This window comes from Thermobia domestica, chromosome 11 (genome assembly GCF_964235325.1).
Source record: "Thermobia domestica chromosome 11, izTheDome1.hap1.1, whole genome shotgun sequence".
NCBI classification, from domain to species: domain Eukaryota; kingdom Metazoa; phylum Arthropoda; class Insecta; order Zygentoma; family Lepismatidae; genus Thermobia; species Thermobia domestica.
Genome location: NC_137464.1, coordinates 210,863,757 through 210,888,318, shown reverse-complemented (window position 1 = coordinate 210,888,318; position 24,562 = coordinate 210,863,757). Strand labels below are relative to the sequence as shown.

Genomic DNA, 24,562 nt, shown 5'->3' with positions numbered 1-24,562 from the left:
TCCTAGGTGCAGATCGACAATGGAACTGGCATGTTTAACGGTGTGCTACACTCCAACGACTAATGCGGAGTAAGAGCGACACGGTGCACTACAATGTTGCAGACGACACTAATTCAGCGCTGGATACTAGCAATGTTACCACACCCTAGTGCAAGAAGTTGCAAGTCCCTTTACTTTTTGTCTTTCCCTCGTAAATATTCAGTAAACTATTTAAATATAACGAATGATGGCTTTTGCAGGCAGAAAGAAAGGTTACCTAATTTAAAAGAAACTCTTCACAGTAGGAATTATGTAGTTCACTATTTTATTTATGGATCTAATGTTGGTCTTGTATATTTTTATCAACATAGAACAAATTAGTGTATTTGCCTTCATCTGGCGTTCAAACTTAAAACCTGCCAGAAGTATTACTTTAGGCTTCCACCGCTGATAAGTAGAGATTCTACAATATGCTGCACGTAATCAAGGGTCATTTTTTAATGTACACTCTCGCACACAGTGATTAATAACAGTATTTGTTTTCATCCGAATTAACAACACTATAAAATGATATACTGTGACACGTAGAACCAGAACAAACTTTTCTGTTATTTCACACAACAGAGATCGACATAGAATATTATAGTCTTATATATTTTTGTACAAATTTCTCACAGTTCGATATCGTTACACATGAGCCTACTGAACCATAACCTCTCTTTATTCCATAGGAACAATGTAAAATAAAATTACACTGCTCCAATCTCGGAATATTTCGTCTCATACTATAAAACTAGTACATGTACCCTCTACAAAGCCAAATCAAGTTGTCCACTTGCGTTTAAAAATCAAAGTCACTTTTTTTTAGGGTGAATAAATTTACATGACATGGGTAAAACATTTTACAGCTCGTGAAGTTTGTCATTTAAAGCAACAACCGAGATTGTCACGCCGAAGCTGAGACACACACAACTCGTTTACAGATCACGGGAAATTCCCCATATGTGGGACAGTACCCATTAATTAGTACACATTTCCCATTTATGATGTTAGCTCTTTTAGAATTCACGTCGATGATACTTGTCGGGATCAAAATACGATGTTACTACGACACGACTGTTGAATTTCCTTCCTGTCAGAGACTGTTGGGCCTTCTGGCAATCGATCACCGAATTAAATTCCACAAACACCTGAAATAAACAAATAAATAATGATTACTCACTATAACAGACAATGCCGCTATAATAAACACTCCATAATACTACATTAAGAACAACTACAGAATGAACAGTGTCTCAAACATACAAATACATTACATACTTTCACTGAAACGCATACAAGTATAGCTGAATCGTATGAGACTAATTTAAATTCTCCATCCCTACCTTCAGCGAACTGACCCGGGCAAGGTCAAGCATACTGGTTGGTTGAATTGGGATTTTAGCCTCCCTTTTAGCACCAAGGCTATATGAGACGTGGACGCACAGCTTTATATGGAATCCGAACCATATTGAGCTTCCACAAAGCCAAGGTAATTACTATTAGTGCCTTACTAGTAAGTGCTCCTAATTCTTAATGAATCATTGAAAGTGGGTCCATTTCGGGACGGTTATATCAGGGTGCTTTTCCATTCCGAATAGAAAAGTCCAATGAATTTATCCTTAGGGTTATGGAACTTTTCCGACAGTTTCATGGGCTAGCTACTTTACAATGAAACTGAAAGAAAAACAAAAGCAAACCTGAATTGTAACTACAACAGATCGTAACAATAACCACGATTTTATATAATTGTCGAATGATATAAATGTACCAAACAAACCACTACAGCCCTCAAAAATTTAGGGCATCCCTAAAATCTAGGGCCAGTCTAATCAATTTCTACTACTTAAGACTCTTTAAAGAGAAGCAGAGTATTCTCTCTTCTTGTCTGATAGCGTAGTTTGTTGTAAGTAGAAATTCCGGTATGATCAAGGGATATAGTTAACAGTAACTGTGGATACATAAAAACTCAATAAATGGGTAACGCTGTGGCTTTTCCTTGATATTTTAGGATTAAATTGACAGTTGTACGCTATCCAGTTTTCTATGAATATAGTCAAGGTAAATTTCTGATCATACACGGCAACTTTATTATTTGCAGAAGCACGATGATTGTATGAGTTAAAATTTAAAAGCCACAGAAGAGTTCTCATTATTATATTTCTCGGGGTTATTTTTTGTGGGCTTGTAACAGTCTTCAAAAAGCATGATTGTTATTGAAGCGGATCTTTCTAATCAAGGGTTGTTTCAGATTTCTCGCACTTGAACTCAAATTTATCCCGCTTGCTATGGTTCCTGCTGTCGATGGTTGTATTCCGTAGTCCAACAACATTTCGAATTTCTAGTGCACCTATATAGGTAGCATCTGAAACACATGAACTCCTCAAGAATGTGAAGGGCATTAATCATTTCTGGAAATCTTTCAGTTTAACATCCCACGATAATGCCCTTTAGATTAAGGCTGACGGATGGTTAAGGCAAGTAAATGATGATGGAAGCGATGGAATGAGAATTTGGGAGGAAACGGGAGTACCCCGAGAAATCCCGCTAGGATTGAATATATATACAGAATATCAACAGCAATACTAACATATCAATATCAAATTATCAAGCTAACTACAATTGAAATCGTATTTATGAACTACGGAAAGAAGTACTACATTTCAAAAAGTTACGCAAACAGCTCAGAAATAAACAACAGAGCTTAGAATCACATCAGGAGTTCTGAACTGAAAAGAAAATCACATATAGCAGGCCGAGACCTAACATTATGAGATCTGAGTCAAGACTCTTAAGATATTTTTAAATTTTGAATCTACAATTAATATCTTTGTGAATAGGTTTATCATATTATGCGATATTTGCACGAAACGCTCAAATCCATTTAAAATGTGTGTGCTCATCGCTATCAACTAAATCCAAATTAAGCTGGAAATCTTAGTATGTGTTAACTTTTAAATTCTTTAGACTACTTCTGAAACAGTACGATATTTCCGGAACGGGAATTTCACAGAATTTTTTACGTGAACTTATTACATACTATTCTCAAGTTTTTACTTTGAACTGCATAATCAAATCGCTGCAGTGGTAAGACACATTATCTCCCGCTTGTTGGATTAATATTCTACCAACTAAGCTATCAGGAACTTGACTAGTTTTCTTTGTTTCAGATGCTTTAAATCTTAAGTTTCAACTAGCCATATGCTGGCAACTGTTTCTGAAAGAAATCCACTCTGATGAATACTTTGGCTATGTTAAAGATGTTTTGACATCCCGTATTTTCCCAATTGTAAGCTGATTTTTTCTTTCTTCTTCCGTGGTTAAAATGCCTCTTAGTTTAGAATCGATTTCGTTAGTATGGTGTGTGAAACAGATAACACCGTTTCTCAACGCAATAGGAAAAAGTTTCGTAAAATATCGTCACAAGTAATCTTCGCCACTGTGTACTCAATGATGCCATCGTGGGCTCAGTGCTGCCAAGTCATTTGATATTTTCTGACTAGTAGATTTAGTGTTTATCAAAAAATAAAAAAACATAAAAAAAATTGTTATATTGGTCATGTCTGAATACAGTAGATATTTTTTAAATACTTGCAGCAAGAAAAATAAATGTCTTTCCATAAAATGAAATTAACTTACTATCACTCATTAACATTTAGCAAGAAAATTTATTCCTTATGCTTTGTATTATTCATTAATATATATTTTTAAATTTTCGTTTTTGATTTCCGGTGGATAGGATTACATCGAAAAATACGGGAATTGCACTTTTGATAATATACAATATGTATCTAAATTCCTTTCTGGATTTAGGAACTCAATAACGATAATAAAGCCAACCACGTCAGAAACACACACATGGTTACGTGCGAAAGTTCACAAACTTCTTTCCGATGCGTTTGTCTCAGGGTTAATTTTGTTGAATTTGGAAATTATGATATGCTCTGTATTATTTGTGGTTTTGAAAATAAGCGAGCGGACTTTTCTCTTATTCCAGGATTCTTCCATACTTAAAGTCCAAACAATATGCAATTATCTGCATAATGAAGTTTACAACACTGATATCTCCATTTACCTTCTGAGATCCATCTATACTTTGTTTCCAAAGTTTTTTTTTTTTTTTTAATTTTGTTTTTTAAATCTTGGCTTATACTGGACATAGTAACACGATTCTAAGTACTGCATTAAAGCTGGCTTATACTGGATAAAACAACATGATTTCATTAAAGTAAAAACCTTGAGGACAGTAACTGTTTCGAACACTTATAATTTGCACGTCAATTACGTGAAACGTACCTTTCCACAACCAGGAACGTCAACACCTTCAATAGGTCTTGGAATCTCTACCGAACGTACAACACCATACTTGTTGCATTCTTCTCTGATATCTTCCAATATGTCTTCGTATTCCTCCTCGTCCCTCAATTCTTCAGGAGTGACCATATTCATAAGGCACAGCACCTACAATGAAACGAGATTTCTTAGTCTTAAAATTTCTCAGTAGTAGGAGTTAATGTTCTATTAATACTTATAAAAATCAAAATAATGATGTCACGTGACTTAATCCTATTTAGTCATTATTACTAGTATTATTGGAATAAATAATAATATATAGTAATAATATCAATACTAAGAAACTAACTATACCGATCACACAATCGGTGTTGAACAATAATCATAGAGATGATTGTTGTATTATTTGAATGACACTACTGGTGATCACTCTCACATATTTATATTAGACCTTCTAAAATGCAGCTCAATTTTCTTTGACCAACATCACTTCACATGCAAAATTTAAGTAATACTGATAAAAAATCGTATTTTGTGCTACTTTTATTATTTTTGTTTCCTAAGGGATGTTTAGAATCCTTTAGGAAATATGACTATCAGAAAAACGCTTAGTTAGCTCTAGCACTCCAAGCGGCAAAATAAGATATAACTCATGTGTGTGATAATGCGACACTTGCCATACAGAAACGCCAAATTACTCCACCCATGACGACAACTTACTACTTTGATTTTGATATGAAAGTACGCGATCAAGATAAAATATTAATATCTTATTTGCTGCATTTCTTGTTGTGAAATCTACAGTTTCAATGCCCTTGGCTTCTTTATAATTTGGAGAAAGCCGACAAATAATGTAACGGGTGAGTAAAAAGTTTCTGTACAACTATAAAGGTGATCATTCTCGAGTCAGAGTAACAGATGACATTGTTCTTTAAAGACGAAGAGAAATGCATGTTAATGTGGAGTTGTGACAGCATGAGCTCGTTTAAATATGAAAGAGTGCTGTTTCGGCAGCGTTTATTATGATCTTGGATTCATAAAGAAAGTAGATGTGGTAAAACATTTCCACGGAGAACCAATTATTCTATCATCAATTGATATGAAAAAAAAAAAAAAAAAAAAAAAAAAAAAAAAAAAAAAGTCTACCAGTGGAAGACAAGCCCAGAGAAGCTTGCCCACGAAAGATAGGTAAGGAGGAGTTACAAAAGCTAATGAAAGTCAGTGAGAACAAGGTCAGAGTTACCCAAAATTGTTTGGCACGTAAGTTTGAATTTAGCGGTACAATCTGAAAGCTGTGAGTCTCCAATGTTGTATACGTCCAAATACAGAGAAAAACTTCTCGAACAGATATCTAAAAAGTGCAGCAAACTGTGTCAAAATATTTTGGATTTACATGACATGGTTTGTCAAGGAACTTCAGATTTTATATCGCTAGTTCTGCGTCGGCATCAGATGTCAAATTTAGGCTTACAAAAGCACTATCCTCGTCTGGGTAGCCATCTCGTCAAAGGGTGTTTTAAAACTTCATCTTGAATCCTTGGAATCCAAGCCATCAGTATCGAAAGCATAAGGAACTGTTTGAAAAAATTAGTTCTATTCATCGAGGACTACTACTGGCTGACAAAATTCTTTTTCGGCCCGACATTGTGAGCAGCCATTATGCGAAAAAAATACTCGATTAGAAGATGGAGCACTGCACATGTGTTTGCTCCAACGGAAGCAAACAATATAATCTTCCGTGGGAAAACTAAATATTCTCCAGACGTATCGGAACAATAAGACAGTTCCGTCTTCAGTGGTAAGACAACGAGGATAAAACGGAAAAAGAGAAATTTAGTATGTATTTCTGTTCCCATATCATATTTTTCTTTTTCTTATCTGTTCTTTTTCTTGTAACCTTACCACTGAAGACGGAACTATCTCGTTGTTTCGATACGTCTGTAGAATATTTAGTTTTCTCACAGCAGGATATATCGTTAAGTAACAAATTTTTTTGTCAACTGATTTTTAGTTGATTTTTCATGCTGTGCAAAAACTTCTTACTCACCGGTTATATGACTACTATTTCTGTATGGTAAGTACTGTTATGAAAAGTATATCAAGAGCTCCCTCTTGGCTACATAGCTGGCAGGTTCGATTCCCAGCGAAAGCTCATGTAGATCGGATCCTACGTTAAGGTGTATGTCCACGTCTCATATAGTCTTGCTGTTCCACAGGACGCTCAACTCAAATCAAATACAATCTAAAAACATTTAACTGAATGCAAAGAAGTTTCTTTTATGTTGAATCAGTATAATAACGTAACACTGTTGAAATTGTGCTTTTCGTTATACTTATACGTATATAGGAAAGCAAGTTGTGTATCTCCAAAAACTGGAGCAAATTAAAACACCCGATTCATTCTTTTTGACACAACAAAATAAGTCAAGTTCGACTGCTTTCATTAAAGAAACAAAGTTTGTTCATACTGAACAGCGTTATCAGACACAGAAAATAGGAAAAGCAATGAAAAAGACTAGAAGCCTTTTAAAACGTACGTAGGAGAAAATAAGGAAGGAAACAGTAAAGCAATGAAGGAATGTCAAACAGATATAAATGAGACGAACACAACTAGGAATTAAAAAGGAACTGGCTTGGAGATCACATTCTGAAGAACTTCACAAAAGGGATCGTGGTAGAAAAGGGAAATTCTTTCGTCACAAGCTTCTCAATTTGTAATAAATGATCCAATTATTGCAGTGTACTTACCACGATGAATGGAATTTCACTGTAAACTACTTATGTGTAAGAAAATTTTAGAAAAAATACAGCAATAATAATAAATTTAAGATATTTTAAAAGAAAATAAAAATGAATCAAAGGATTCATTATACAAAACACGACATAGACGTGCTAGGTGTTCAAATTATCTCTACTACGCTACCATAAAAAATGCAGTCGATTCTTGTAAGTTTACTACTTAATAGATTAATAAACTAGTCAACATACGAACTGTTGAACTGATGCATATATGTACTGTACTGTGTTTTTGGTACAGTTTTGACACGGTGTCTACGAAACTTACATAATTAAATTCCCTGACCAAATTATGATTTTTCCTGACTGTCGCTATTATTTCTCTTAGTATAACTAACGAAAAATAAAGTATAGTTAAAGTGTATTCCAAGTTTACACTATTGTTTATATGGTTATGCACTACGCTTAGAACTCAAAGTGACCTGCTACACAATCATTAATACTAAAAGGACGGAATGGGTCAATTTGACCCATGACTATTTTCCCGTCGAATTACGATGACATTTCTCATACAATTTCGTTTTGTTTCTATAAATGAAACAGAAACTTCAAGATGTACACTCATGTCTAAAATGATTGTCGCATATCTATAACTGTCTTCTTGTACGAATATAATTTGATAATGAGTCTGTAGGGTACTTTTAATACTGATACTATGTGTATAATCGGGAAATGTATATTTGTGGTAAATTTTATAGGAAAAGAATTATAAATACGAAAATTAAAATGAGTAAAACAAAATGTTGCTAAATGGACAAGAAAGTTTTATTTTCGTTTTATTGTTCTTATTTACTGCTCTTTTGACATGAAATTTGCCACATACATGTCTTTGCCGATTATACACATACTAACATTATAATAAATACCGGGCGAATTCGTTATCAAATTATATTCCTACAACAACATATTTATAGACATGCGACAATAATTTTGGACATGAGTGTACATATAAAGTTGCTTAAGAGTCATTTTGACCCATGAGAAAACTAAGATTTAATCACAGATTTTGAATTTTCAAAAAGTACACATGGACAATATACAGCAATTTGTATTATAAACAATAAATAATATAATAATAGTATATAACTATGATTAGAAATGTCATGAGAGGAAACAATTTTCGTGAGAGATGAGAGAAGATATCTTCAAATATAAAGATTTACTTTCCAAAATGAGATGTCATTTTCACAGTATATTTTCGAGGCAAGAGATCCTGATCCTCTATTCCTGGAGGCAAGCTTAAATATGGCAATATACTGTTTATACTTATAATACCAATTCACGTTGGCCATTTCTATGCTGAGTACAGTACATTTGCAAAATTTCTTGCCAGTATTACCTATTACATCACACATAGTAGTACAGAGATACCTCTTCAGTAACATGAAGGAAATAATTTATATAGGTTTTGTTTACAATATTTTGTTGTTTGCATATAAAATATTTTGTATGAACTAGAAATATACCTAAATCAGTGCCTACTACAAAATTAATCGAATTTTTGTTGCATCATTTTCTAATTAAATTGGGAAAAGTGTGTCTTTGATGGCATGTCATGAAACCGTTCCAAAGTTTCGTACAGTGACAAAATATTAACTGAACTTCAGAACATAGTAAATACAATTAAGTGGCGATTCTGAAAACTGAAAGCGTTTGAATATCTGACCGCGAAACAAACAAAAACAAACACACACACAAAACAAAAAACATTTATTTGGGTGCGTGTCATGTGACATAACAGGTCTATGTCTAAAATAAATGTTTAACTTTTATTGAAAAGATACCTGAAATTTCCGGTATTACTTCTATATTACATTAGGCATGGAAAGTTTTTGTTTCACGATAAGTACAATACTCTGTTTCATGTGTATTCAGCTTGGTTTATAGTGAGTTTTAAAATAACGCTGCATTCCGTTTAATACTGTCAGGTCTGTAAGGAGTTATGGCGGAGAAAGAACTCGTTATGTTCATGGTAACAAAAGGTAAACCTGCAAACACGACGGGTACAGAAAGTTCAAGCTCAATTTTGAATTTTCTTCCCACCCGCCGTTCTACCCTTAGTGTACCTGTATGCAATGGGTCCAAGTTACAAAGGATAACTTAGTATTATATCACAGTCTAAGGAATCAAGAAACGCCTTTCAGAAGTTGATCTTCCATTGTGAGCAAATGATTACGCTCAAACTATGTAACATAGAGTAACTTTCGAAAGTGGTCAACTAGAGACGTTCTACTCCATACATAAAGAGAATTCTTTAAATTGAAAACAATATTAGAATAACCAATATTACCTCTGTGGCTGGTCCCGCTCCTCCTGTGAGACTAAGTCCTGGTACCTGAATTTGAACGGGAGCTTGAGCACTCATTTGACTGTTCTTGGCACCTACGCTAGCTCGCTGAACAATTAATTTCTTGTCACCTAGTTGCATACCATTCAAGCCTGCTATCGCCTAAAATAAAATATAAAATTAACGTCAGAAACTAGTTTAGTGTCAGGTCTTTACTCGATTAAATCAAAGCGTGTTATTTAACTGAACTCACTCTCTCTCTCTCTCTCTCTCTCTCTCTCACACACACACACACACACACACACACACAAAAAAAAAAAAAAAAAAAAAAAAAGAGAGAGAGAGATTAAATAGTGTATTGTTGCTTCAATTGCTCTAGACAGCTACCTTCGTTGAAATTTTTAATAAAGACAAGAGTAATTTTATCCTACAACATACGTACATATATAATATTCGTTATACATAAAAATGATTCCTTTTTACTTAATTGATTACAAAAACTATCACTGTGAATAGCAGAATCAAGATATTTAACTTTCTTTACTGTTACTGTCTGACTGAAGATTGAATTTACTGCTTTCAAGAAAATAAAAACATAAAACCTGAGAGATTGGGGGTTTAAAACTATTTATTAAAATTTACTTCGTTTTACTTTATTTGCCAAAACTCTTCGCTTCAGCTGACAACCTTAAAAGTTACACCGTACAGAGTTCCATTATATAAATTAAAATTTACAAATACGTCGTGGCCATTTTGTTTTTTTAATGATAATGAATCTCAAAAGAAGCATTTCACAGAAAGATTTTCTCTGATTTTAATGCAATTTCAAAATAAATAAATAAATGTTACTATTTGCTTTCCTGCGTGTCACTGGAGAATTCCGAAAAGATGTTCGCTATCGCTATCAGCAGAAAAAAATGAATAATGCTCTCTACTAAAAAAACATGACTGATGAAAAAGAAAGTGCTATTACGTAAACTGTTTCACATTAATATAATGTGACGTTCTTCAGATCGATTGTTTCCAGACCCTATTATTACCATAACCTTACTATCATATAGTTAAATATGAACGACACTGCGTTGTCTGCATTTATTTTTCCAATTCAATAAACTGGTATTCTCAACACTCACCTGATCCGTAATGGTAACATCCACATATTCACAGAATGCATAGCCTTTCGAAAGACCAGTGGCTGAGTCTTTCACCAAATTAAAAGCCCTCAGCTGCCCAAATGACATCAAAAGCTCCTTAACCTATTTGGACACAAAAATTTAAATACATATTATTACTATTTGAATTCAATATACATGTAAACATACATGCTACTTTTGAGTGTCACGAAATTTTTATTTGTGTAACAAGTGGCAAAAAAACGAGAAAAAAAAATCCTAATGGAAAATCGGCTATTTACAAATTAAAGCCACTGTTTAATTTTTGTACAACACAAAATTTTGTTTCGCTACAATAATCCGATCAATCCCGTAAGATGAAACAAACTCTAAATACAATACATTAAAGCAAATTCAACCGAAGATGATGATAGCCTCAAACACTACTGAAACGATTTGTACTAAATACACTATTTAGTATCACGAGTTTATTGAAATTAAGTTGAAAGATTGATACTTCCAACAAGTTAAGAACTAAACTGAAAATAGTGATCTACAACATGATTCTGCTCACTAAAAAATTTTGTTCAGAGAACTACGATCAGTATTCAATTTTTATTAACTTTTTTTTTTTCAATAAATTCCTATCTTCGATAGGCAAAATCACTGGGAAAATTGTTAAATAACTGAAATCATATCTTAAACCGTTCGTAAATAAATACAAGAAAAATATATACATATACAGAACTTCCACAGGCTGACTTTCTTATTTAAGTACAATAAAGAACTTACCTTATGAAATCGTGCTTAGTGGACCTGAAAGATCTTCCAACTATACAGTGCAAAAGATCAAATTTTGTGTGTTGTGCTTATTAACACTTTAGAAACCCTACAAATTATACCTTCACGTCTACAATTTCAGTGAATTCAACGAAATCAATTAGGTATTATTCCCGAACTATTTATGTTTTTTTTTTTTTTTTTTTTTTTTTAATAATAAAAAAAAATCTTTTGCACTGCTAAAACTAATGTAGAAATATCCAATACTCTTCATACAGGACATAGTCCTTACATACCATTAACGATCACGGTGAAATTACTCTCATGGGCTGGAAATTCATTTAGGCCCCAAACCAAAAATTGTAAGAGACTTGCCTTCTCGATTCCATAATAGTCTTTCTGTTGTGCTCTCTTATTTCTGAGAGATGTCTCAAATTGTGTTGAAGGCTTAGACAAGCAAAGGATCTTACTACCCGTGATACCTTAGCTACGACAAAATGGGGGAAAAAGCAGAGGTACAGATGAGTGACTCGTACATAAAGACATAATTTCGCAAAATTCCAATTAATTTATATACTGCAAACATTTGATTCAATTACTTTTGTTTTGTTTTGAAATCTAAAAGTCAAAATACAAAAGAGCTCTCAGCGTCTCTGTACGGAACAGATGATTCTCCTGAAAAGAGAAATTTTCCCCCTTGTAGCAGGCAACACATTCGAACCTGAAATACATGTTTTGATTTAAATTCTGAAAAGAAAGTGGCTATTTGTTTCGTTCTTGATAGCGCATACTACAGAAATTTGTTCACGCTAGAATAGTTTTGGATTTATCCTGAAAATAAAACGTCCAGCCACTGCTTCTGCATGCCTATGGCAGACCTAACCTGCAACAAAACCCTGGAAATAATGCACAACAGGCATGGAGCAAGAAACTAAAAAAACAACTGAAACTAAAAAATAAGAAAGTAACTTTACGTATTTCGCAGGCAATTAATTTTGTTCAGATATATAAGAAGCTTATTAATTTATTTCGTCTTGCGTTACAATAGGTACAAAGAGAAACATATCCTGGAATGCAGAAGATACGAGTATATCGTGCAGAAAGTACAAAGTAAAGAAAGCACAAGCAGTTCAACCGAGTGGTGAGTACGTAAAAGAAACCGAATGATTCCGGACTACATCCGAAAGAATATAGAACTTCCGATAGATCAAATATAGTTGTAACCCGAAATAGTAATCAAAGTATAAATATAAAAGTATAATCAAAGTATTTTTGACATAAATCATCTTCAATGGAGATCTGATCGATGTACTTAGTTACAAAACGACGTGATTTGATAGATTCAAACTGCGTCGTTTGTTGGCAATTATTCATTTCTGTTCACTAATACGTAAGTAGGGTGGGGCTGGGCTCGTGCTCCCTCTTAAATATTTTCCAGCTGAAATAAGTTTTGTCCAACCCTTATTTTAATTCAAACATACCATGAAGTGAAAGATACGGCCACATCTCAAATCGGATTTCTTTCTTTAAAATAGACTTTAAAGGTTTAAGTAAAAAAAAAAATTAAATAGTTTATCACTTGTGACCAGATGAAAATTAGTCATGTTACAAAAGAACAGTTTAATATTCTTTCCCGATACCACTTTTTTTTTTTTTTTTTTTTTTTTTTTTTTTTTTTTTTGTACTTTTCACGTTAATACTGTGTGAAAAAATAATTTACACTCCTGTTAAACACTAAGTGTGGGATTTTTAAAACATGGACTGAACTACGTATGTTTTAGGTAATGTATATGTGAAATGTACATGTGAAATGCACAGGTAAGACATTTCTCCAGGTGTAATTACTTTTCGTCATGCAATGTACACTAATGTCCAAAATTATTATCGCATGTCTATCAATATGTTGTTGTAGGAATATAATTTGATAACGAATTCGCCCGGTATTTCTTATAATGTTAGTACGTGTATAATCGGCAAAGACATGTATGTGGAAAATTTCATGCCAAAAGAACAATAAATAAGAACAATAAAACGAAAATAAAACTTTCTTGTCCAATTAGCAACATTTTGTTTTACTCATTCTAATTTTCGTATTTATAATTTTTTTCCTATGAAATTTACCACAAATATACATTTCCCAATTATACACATAGCATCAGTATTAAAAGTATCCTGCAAAATCATTACCAAATTATATTCTTACAAGAAGACAGTTACAGATATGCGACAATCATTTTGGACATGGGTGTACATAGTCTGTTGACAACATGTAAAAAACATGGTCCCGTCAAATGGGTACGATGTTAAAGTACGACATTTACAGGTGCGGAATACAGCATGTTCTCCAGGGCGAAAAGGTCTTTTCAATCTCCTATGGAGAGAAGTTATAAACGTGCACTGTACATTACCTACATTTAAAACATGAACAGGGATGTTATCGGCAAGTAGGTACTAAGGATGAAGGAAGACATTTACACGTGTTGTACACAGCATGTTCCTAAAGACGGAAAGGCCATTTTCATTCAGATCGTTCTCCTATGGAGAGAAGTTGTAAACGTGTACTGCACACTGCCTGTATGTACCTATATGTTTAACTTGGAAAGGCATTACAATGTGTGTGTGGGGAGGCAGAAGCACGAAACTTCTGCAACATTCTTGATACGAATGAAATTTGAAGATATTTGCCCACAAACTTCATTGTAAAGGTTTTTTGAAAATTTGATTCTGTACTGCGACAATACTAGTTGGTAGATCAATAGTGAAGTGGAGGCGGTAGCATCCTACGACGCTCCTGTTTAACATGTAAAAATCATTATTCCTATTAATGGAATCCAAGTTGATAATATGTGACCAGTTAAGTGACAGAGTAGCCTAATTACAAACAGCAATAAGGTCGAAGTTAGTATACATATTAATACTAAGTTCGACCTTATTGCTATACACAAAGCTTATTGCTGTTGGTACTTAGACTATTCTGACACTCACCCAGTCATTTCGACAAAGTGTGGAATTAATAACATTTTGGGTGGGGGTTCTCGAGCTAGTTCAGCAACCTTTCCTTCCAGGCAATAAACATGTACTTTACATGTCTTACACTTTATGCTCTTTGCCTGTGTATCCCTTGTTTTGGCAATGAACAAGCGAAAAGGCTTTTCTTTTTCCTTTTTTTTTTCTCTCGCTAAAAAAGCCGACAAACGGGCAATATTCATGGGTACCTTCCATATCTGTTCCACGTATGAAACAGCCAATTTCAAGTATTTTCCAGGCGTCAGTTTTTCTTTTCTTTTTTCTTTTTTTTTTTTCCCCGCTTTGGCAATTAATATGAACATACAGAAAGAATACAATGTGATCAAACTGTTCAAGTGACGTACAAAGCCGCATCTATTTCCCATAATTTCCTCTAACTTAGGAATTGATGTAAAATTGATCCTACCTAAACCCTTACCTCCTGACTTTCCAACTTAATTCTTAACAATCTGACTTTCGTCTTCATATTACTATTGCTCCAACTGAGGAGATTCAAGTGTGAATGAGGAATCATGTTCATCGGTAACAAACCTATTCGATGGAAGCGATATGAAGAAGAAATGGGTCGATGCTCTAAAGGTGCCGTCAAACTAGCTTGATCTGCGTGTCAGACTAACGGACATTTGCAACCAAGTTTAAATCTAAGACCACAGTTTTAAGTGAACATTAACATATTAACCAATTAATATTTTAGAAAGAAAATTAAGTTTTACGTCCCATGATTATGTATTAGAGACTGAGATACTAGACGCAAATGAAGGAGTTAAGTTGAAGCCTCTCAATTTTAATAGGTACAAACGTTTACAGGCTATCATACGCCAGCATAACACAATGGCGACGAAAGTGGAAAAACCTGCCACTGCAGCCTTCACCATAAACATTTAGCGAGTGAAAGGTTCAACCTTCAAAATCAACAAACATATGAACGATTTGCACAAGATTATTTATATGAGATCGTAAACACAATCATTTATGAACTACTGCTCCGAAATGTTATTACACATTGGGTACCACAATAGACGCTGGTCCGGTAGTTTAAACCTTGCCAAGTCCTGGTACCCTAAGAAAAAATATAAAAAGTAATTCAGCAACGACACCGGTGAAGCAGCCACCGGTTATGGCTTCTTTTTGCTGCAGTATTCAATCACTAATACGTAAACTGACGAAGTAAGTGCAGTAATGTAGAGGAATGCATCACCAAATAAAAGTAGTTTTTATTGATGTGAATGCGTTCTGTTATTGTGTATAAATGAAGTCCCAGTTTGACTTAACGCTCACCGTATACTAGTTTGTGATTCGTACTTTTAAAATAATACAAATGGATGACGAAATAATTATAAGAAGGGCGTTGAAGTTTCACACTTACGTACTTCATAGCACGAACTGCTTGATTTTGTTTATTTGTACTGCACTGAGGTTGTGAAATGTAAAACTACAGCCTAAAGTGTGAGGTCTGAATAACATATATTTTCATCAGACGGGCTTTCCACAATGTTCCTTTGGAACTCTAGGGCACGGAATTTAATACGTGGCGGCTTTTTAAGAAACATCACGAACTTCTTATTTACTTAGGAAATTCCATCCTGAATGGTAGAAAATTAATTTGTACGGAATATACAGAATATATCGGGTGTTCTAAAAATGGCACCCACGGACCACAGAGCACTATTCTACAAGTCAAAATAAAGCAAAAAATATATACTTTGAACACTTTTCGGGTCCTCGTCTGGAGACCATAATTGCACTATGTGGCAACGTCGCAGATAAAGACCCATAGGGAAGATCTACAATGCCATCAAAAAGTTTCATCGATTCTTACCAGAAGGCAGTTAAAGTCGATAGATGTCACACTAGCATCACTTATTAGTGTAGGAATCGACTGAACTGTTTGACGGATCTGTAGAGCAATGCTAATGGTTCCAAATTAATCTGAATTTTGATTTCCTATAGCGGCTGAAGGAGGCCTTGGAGGGTATTCCATCATGTAAGATTTTCGCTTTATTTTGACCTGTAGAATAGTGCTCTGTTGTCCGTGGGCGCCATTTTTAGAACACCCGATATTTATATTTTTCCAAAGGTTTTTCATATAGTGTTCCTCTGACCTTGAAATGGCGTAGAAAGTGGGTCGAGAATACCTTTACATTTAGTCCAAACTTACGCTGTGTGTGAGATAATTGACTTATTGATACTATGCCGAGATATCCAAATTCAGCCATACTACTCGGCGGCTAAGACTAAAGATCTAGGAAAACCTGTCAAATAACAAACAATGGCACTTTTCTTAAAGTGATCTCCTACATTTATCACAAAACGATCGATAAATTTCTGACAAAATAACATTCCATATACATCCTGCAATAAAGAATTTATATTCCAATCCACTTGATTCCATGCCTGCTGTGAAATAGAACTTGTACTTCGGCTTCCATGTCAATGGTAAAGTCCTAAAAAGAAAAGAATCACTTACCTTTGCTACACGAACCACCTGTTACTGCTATGCACATCGTTGACGATTATACATACCAGATAATAAGAGTTACACACGAACAAGAGAAGCACAATTAACCTTCAATATATTAACTATCACGTAGAAGAACTAAATAACCGAAAACAGTGAGTTCATCAGATCACAATCACACATTCTTTAGGAACAAAATCGATGACTTGTCAACCTATCTAGCATTCATAATGGTTTAAATTCTGAAATTATCTATACAACTCATATTTTTCATCTTCCAGACTATGAACACGGAGTTGTGTCTGCAAACAGAAAAAGTGAATGAAGAAGACTATGTCCTATTACAATGGTTTAGCTGTGATGAGAAATGTCCAAGAATTGTTCCAAATTGTTTACTTCATCTTTTAATATTAGGAAATGACTACAAGAGTAATTAATTTTACTTCAAACTGTTAGTTTTTTTTTTTTTTTGAAACGGTGAGTGAAAAAAACATGTAAATGTTGATCACTGAAAATATTAACATACACTATGCTAGCATATTTAATAATTCTAGAAAGGCAATTGTATTTCTGAAACAATGCCAAAAATATTTACTTCGGAATACGCGGGCTCTTGGAGCTCTTGTCCATACTTGGAAAACGGAAATTTCAGTGATTTTTATTTATTTTTTAAAATTTTTATCTTTTTTTTTTTATTTTTTTGAAAAATAGGGATGGAAGTTAATCAAACTAATCTTCCCAGTATAAAACAAAAGGGCTTTCTATTTGACTTTCTAGTAAAATACTTCTGGTTTGTCTAAAGAAAACTAAGAAAAACTATACAATATACTTGTAAACCAGATATGACCAAAGATATATTTCGGATGATTGGGATTTCTTTAGGTTTAATAATTTTCTGTAAAATAAAATTAATACATTAAAAAAAATAAATAAAAATTAAATTAAACTCATAACTGGTTTGTCCTGAAACTTCTAGAATACTTTAAAAAATCACGGAAATTGAATGTAGAGAAAACTGAAGCTGTTTTTATTTTATTTTTAACTTTCTAAATTGTGTTTTCTCTGAGTAAAGTAAGATGAAGGCCATCATATCTACATGCAACATTTTAAACACCAATATGCTGATTAAATACTACTTTCTTCGGAAACTTCCATCCAATATGAAATACGAATCCACTAGAAAAGAATCTAAAAAACAAAAATTTCTTCTTCCATGTGCTATATTGTATGAAGAAATCAAGTGCAATAATTGACAAATTACATTAATGTAAGATACCTATGCCTAATTACACTGTAAAACTACTACAAGGAAATTTTATCTGATAATAGAAATATTTCGTTTATAATTTTCTTCAAGCACAGCTGCAAACTGAAATTAAGCAAATGAATTTTCTTTTAAAAGAGTTTTGAGCTTTTGAACTGTTAATATTTGTATGAACTAAAAAGAAAGAGAATAAAACATATTTACAGACTAGAATTAAAACGATGTTGTTAGTTGGTTGTTCTGTAATTTCACTAGTCGTTTGCTCTAATCTTTTGCTTTGCTATCTAAGAGGTAAATTATCATCCTTATTTGGATTAAAACTATTTATAAAATTTCTGAACAGATATGAATGATGGCTTTTTAAGGTTAAAGCTTCATGAAAATTTCTCCAATGCTACTAATTTCTAACGATATTTCGATGACAATTGCTAAGTTTCAAACATAAGTTCATGAATTACGTTACATGAATTGTCAAATTAATGCAAAGAAATTTACTATGCATATACAAAAGATTTGATTTTTTTTAGAGAACTTGATATAAAGTTACATGATGCATCATCATTTCTCAAAATTTGAATCTGAACTCGGATAATAACTTTTACTTCGTTATTTTTTCTTTTCGACTGAACACTCAATAATAAAATAGAATAATTACCATGCGGTGAAAACTTTCATGAGTGAAGACTTATCTTTCTAGTCATCTGTTCAAAGAATGTTTCCTTTTTTTAATTGTAAACTGCTTTTACCTCTTCTTATAAAAATGAAATATCACTATATCCTAAAATTGTGAAGTAGTTGTACAATGAAAAATATTAAAGTTAACACATAATCTCACCTGATCCTCATTCAGATAATTAGGCAGCCCACCGATGAAAATTTTATGCGGCGAGTCTGGAACCACCGTGCTGATGACTCCTGTCAGAAAAAAGACATCCACTCAAGCCGATCCAAATACAACACGAACATTAGAAATATTACAAAAGATATACTTTTTATAACTAGCTAATAAATAAATCAAAGTAATATCACTTACATTAGCATCCTTTCTTTCGTTGCTACATTCTTTGTGATTTTTTAATTTGCTCCAAAAACAACTGAATACAATTTTTGTATGTTCACACAAATATTTATGACCTGCACCAAAATTAAGTACATGGACTTGTACCAAAATTAAATACATGGAGCATTTATCACAAGTTACAAAAAATATACAAATACGATATACACAATATCAACACTCAAGTTAGGTTTTACGTCTGCAATTTAAAATGAAAGAACTGAATACTTATTGCAAAAGAACAGAATCAAAATTTGGAATATTAATAAACGAACGAGCAAGAAAATCAGCCCTTCACGTACGGTAAAGGTTTTTGAACTATAGCATAGATAGAGACACCATTAGAAGGCTTCTTTTTCCTGGAAGAGGAAAGACCCCCATAGCTTAACAACCACAAACTTCACTGGTGTCTGCAATAAGGTCAACTTGCCGCACTCCCCTACATTGTAATATCTTTTCCATCACCTCGATTAGAGGTGTCCATTTTCACTCCGTCAGAAGTGACACTGTTATCAGAACAGCAATGGATTCCACAGTTTAACCTAGACACCAACTGGTACTGTGTTTGTAATCGAAAGGTTTTTGTAAGGGTGACATTCTCATCTATTCTTCACAAAAGCTCGAAACCGAGGAATGGGTTAAGGAAGATTCGCATTTTGTTATTATATTTAAAAAGTGGAAGAAAGGAACATTGTACACTTGCTTCTAAAAAGGTAAAGATTTATTGTTTTTGTTTCGATTTACAGCACAGGACAGGCAGTGGCTCCTTTCCTTTCCTTTTTCGCCCTCCTCAGTTTTACAGCTTTTCAGATTTTGCAAGCCATGATAAAATGTGTCATATACTTGTAAATTTACTTTTCAATTTCATTCTTTAGCTTGATTTTTTTGATATACATATTAAGAGCATTACTTAACTCCTCCTCACTCATGAATAATCAATTCAGCTACTGGGAAATGTCAACAAAATAAACAATTTTATTTACTATACGGAAATTAAAAAAAAAAAAAATGGTGAAGGTCGTTGATTGCTTTAACAATGAACTTCTTAACTTATGGAACGACTCAATTTATTGCTTGGGGCAATCGATGTTATCAATAGTTGTCTGATGGTAAATTACAGTTCTCTACTTTCCACAGACATTTTGTTGGAAGTGATTGTGGTGTGTTGGTGTTTTCGTATTTTGTTTCTGCCCAAAGAGGTTTAATTTCTCTCGCCCGTAGATAAGTTATATGGAACCAGGAGATCCATAGTCTGACTAGAGAAATTCAACTAACAAAATGAGGAGGATTGCGTATTTGAAAGTAGTGCAAAACTGAGAAAGCAATGCGTGCTTATAGTGTAATAAGTACAAAATGTTGAGCAGAAAGTTGTTCAAACCGTGAGTTTTAACCAGTAGAAGTGTTCGAAAACTAACTTTTGACTACAATAATATATATATATATATACTAGATATTCTAAATCCTAGTATTTATAGCTATTTACTGTGATGTACAGTGAGTGAGTGTAGGTACGAGAAGATATTCGGAACTGAGTATGAATTTCCGTAATCTATCAGAACATTTCTTTTTTTCAGATCAGATCACGAAAACGTGCAAAATATACATAATAAAAATTATTATTTGAAATAATATTATCTGTAAGAAATTAAATAAATCTTACCGTTTCCCAGACAGTAACACATGCCAAATAAAGAGCTAGTCCGACGATTCTAACAACTGTAACTTCAGACAAGAAAGGGAAAAAAAGATTGTGATTATACATTGTGGTGGCCGATTTGATTTCGTAAAGAATGTTTTACTTACTTACAACTCTAAAAAACATCAGATGTCCCTGCCGATTATCATGACTGCAGAATCTTCAAGCGTTGGTTTCAAAACTCCATATCACCGCTTAGATAACCCCCTCCCCCTTTCAATTAAGTTTAGATAATGCCCTCTACAATTGCCGCATAATTAATCCGAAGCGCAATTCTTCGTGGAAACAGTAAACTATTCTTAATTATATGAGAACTCACAATATCGCCATACCTAGTGCGGTCCCAATAATACCTGTCCTCCTCCAGCTTATTGATGAACTGCCTGCGAACGAAAGAAAAAAAAGGTATGCAATTGACGAACTGGCGGCATCATACGGGCATGTTGTTTTAAGATTACCACCGTATCATTGTGTACTTAACCCAACTGAAATGGTGTGGTCAAAACTGAAGGGGACGGTAGCATCCCAAAATTTAAAAGGTGAATTCATACCAAAACTAAGTCTTTATTAAACAGTGCATTTAGTTATAGGTCTTTAGAACTAGAGAAATTATGTAAAATGCGTCAAGGATATTGAAGACATTTACAGAAGTCTTCAGTCTGTTTCCAGTAACTCAAGAAGAATTTTACTAGAAATCCTTGATTAGTCAACAAACTATTTTGTAATGACAGATTAAGAGTAACCCTTTTCAAAATAAGACAGCAGTTTATTTATTTATTATTTTGTGGTCGCTAATTGTTTATTAACGAGGAGTTTCTCTTGTCGAAAAAGCGCTCCTCCTTGGTCTAGCGACTAGCGCATGTTTTTGCTGCATGAGATCCCGGAATTCGACTCCTGACGGAAGAACACCAAAGACACTAGTGGTTCAAATCTATTATAAATTGTAGGTCTCTCGTCCAACATGCCTCGCTGCTGACAAAGGACGTAAATGCAAATCAATCAATCTGTTCGAAATTTTTACGTTCACGAAAGGAAGAAAACAAAAGATTAAGTTTTCACACATTTTTTCTTGTAGTTTTTTGTAGTACACGTTTTTTGTAGTGAAACTGAGATTTCATAGAACTAATTTTAAGCTTTAAACTTTCATATTAAATAAGTATCAAACTTAAAAAAGAAAAGAAAAGAAAAGAAAAATCTCGTGACTAGATTTGTACCAAGTTTTGATATTTTTGTACGTATTTGTGCTTCTGGAAGATGCTGCTTCTTACTCAAGGCATGGGTAAAGGCCGTTTAATGGTGTCCCTATCTATAAATGAAACTACATGCAAGAAAGATATATTTTTGCTTCTCTTTGCTGTATTGTATGATTAGTACAACAACTGCAATGAAGGTTACCTCTTTCTTTTAACAATTTAAATGAAATTTACTGCTTATCTTTCTCAAGCCTTTTTCAATCATTTTATGTAAGAAACAAAAATACAGATGATAGTACACTGCAGAGCTGAATTAGTACAAAAATGACAGTAATGAAGAATATTAACACGCACGTTTTCAATATGTTGGTGATTATGATTAAAAATGAACAAGTTCAAGGATGAACAGATGACAATAAAACTAAAATCATACGTAAAAGCAAGGAAACAGTTTAAAAATCATATACATCATTTACAGCTATTCCGTCGTTATCATCACTGCTGGCTTCTTGTCTAATGCCTATTTCATACTCACCCAACTGAGTGTTGAATGTGGAAGCTACCATGCCCGAAAATACTGCAACAATAATTAAATTTCAAGCTTCTGATTGATAGGTATAGCTCCTATACGTAAGCGGAGGAAAGAGATCTGTAAACGCAGTACGAGTGGCAGAGAAAATTAAAGTCGTTCTGGGTTTTCATGTTTGAACTTGAAATTTCAGTGCAATGCTTACTCCAAGAGAAACTTTTACCTCATGATGCTGAAGCTGATTTATAACCGTAAATACACCGGATGTTCCAGATAAAACGATCAGTGCTTATAAATCACAAACAGTTGGAGATAAAAGTACGAAACAAAGTGAGATACGAAAATGTCATAGGGTGCATCAAATTGTGTAATTTGCTTGATTCACAGGACGTGATATTATAGGGCCCAGGGGCTTACCTGAAAATATTAAACAGCAAGGTGTATTACATATATAAAATCACTGAAAAGATAATGAAAAACTTTTTTTTTTTTTTTTTTTTTTTTTTAAATAAAAATAGGTTGTTTTTCCATGATCATCTCAATAATGTATCAAAATTAAACAATTCACCTTTAAAAGCTAGGCTGGCTTGGGAGAGCAGAGTGGTCTATTTGATACTCCTTCTGACATCTTCCTATCCCATTCTTTGTTTCATTTCTCTATCTTCAGTCATCAATGATTTATAACCATTAGACGTTTTAACACGCTGAGCTTACCGGGCATGTCCGGCGCACGAGGCACTACAAATGAAGTATGAACTTTCTTGTGAAGGAACTAGCAATGATCATTTTCTATCCCCCTCACATACACACAAAAGTGTAAACTTCGCCGTGCACAATTATATCGTGGTCATTTCGTAAACGGAGATCCTTAGAAAAATCTTACGAAAGTTGTTTCCCATGCTCTTTCAATAAACTGTATAAAATTACATACCTTGCTATTTAAAGTTTTCAAATGACACCGGGGCCCCATGATGGTGCCCTAAGGACAAGCAGTTTGTTCCATTCGATGCACCCTATGGCATTTCCTACCTCATTTTTTGTTTTTCTTTCTACCTCCAACCGTTTATGATTTATAAGCAATAGATGTTTTAACTGGAACACTAAAACATACATATTATATTTTATAGTGCAGTCCACTTATAACGAACTCGGAAAAAGCGAATTATTGAATATTACAAACATAATGAAATCCCTGTCACACCGCCTATTTAAAACATGGAATAAATCACCGTATATTACGAAAAATATTTTTCGTAATGACCGCTTATATCGAAGCATTCAGAGCGGGATCATGTTTTCTTTTCTGCTCGTGGATAACTCAGGTATACCGCAAATCTGGTTTTCATAGCTGCTGTCGCTGTGCAAGCCAAGCGTGACTCACTGCTCTGACTCAGATGACAGCAGAAATCGCCCCGGGTGCAGATATATCCAGAAACGCACGAAGCAGATTCCGATGATGTGGGAGAAGTGGAAAATTGAAACAACCCGTGAGTTCCAAAGAAGCGATCCAAAATTTGGAAAACTTGCAACTCTTTATCTTTTCGAACCAGCAACACGGTGCTGGACAATGAATTTCGGGTATTTGAGGAAGAAGAAGCGGCGGTGCTACGAACAGCGGAAACGGACACGGTTCAAAACAAAAGTACAGACTTCTTAGGCGAACAACTGCAATGTACGAGAGGCTAGATAACAACCCAATTAATAAAATTATCTTCAGATGTAATGCTATACTGCTGTATATTCTTTTTTGAACTTATCTGCTTGTTATCTAATCCTTTTTTTTTTTTTTTTTCCATAATTCGGAAAAATACATCAGTTTGTTTATAACAAAGTTCAGTTATAAAGAACTCATTGTGTTGGTCCCTTGAAATTCGTTATAAATAGATTGCACTGTATATCTCCATGTTTTAAAAGAACTTCCTCGTGGCTGTATGGTTAGCGTACGCGTCTTCGAAGCGAGAGATCCGGAACTCATGTGACTCGGATCCCACGTTAAGCTATAGGCCTGGGAATGTCTTATATAGGCTTGGTGCTGAACGGAACGCTAAACTT

At 33.9% G+C, this 24,562-nt stretch overlaps 1 protein-coding gene across 3 annotated transcripts in view; it reads right to left on the bottom strand.

The window, feature by feature from the left end:
* Positions 1–287: 287 nt before the first annotated feature.
* Positions 288–24,562, bottom strand: part of U2af50 (U2 small nuclear riboprotein auxiliary factor 50) — an 85,740-nt gene continuing 61,465 nt past the window's right edge. The window contains exons 7-12 of one of the 3 annotated variants that reach the window (XM_081731566.1): positions 21,121–21,171; positions 18,871–18,950; positions 10,528–10,650; positions 9,398–9,556; positions 4,315–4,479; positions 288–1,169 (exon numbers count right to left, since the gene is read on the bottom strand). In XM_081731566.1, the coding sequence (XP_081587692.1) occupies positions 1,038–1,169; positions 4,315–4,479; positions 9,398–9,556; positions 10,528–10,650; positions 18,871–18,950; positions 21,121–21,171 (710 nt within the window). In that variant the 3' untranslated portion in view covers positions 288–1,037. The remainder of the gene's footprint in view (positions 1,170–4,314; positions 4,480–9,397; positions 9,557–10,527; positions 10,651–18,870; positions 18,951–21,120; positions 21,172–24,562) is intronic. The other 2 variants (XM_081731567.1, XM_081731568.1) reach the window with 2 other exon arrangements.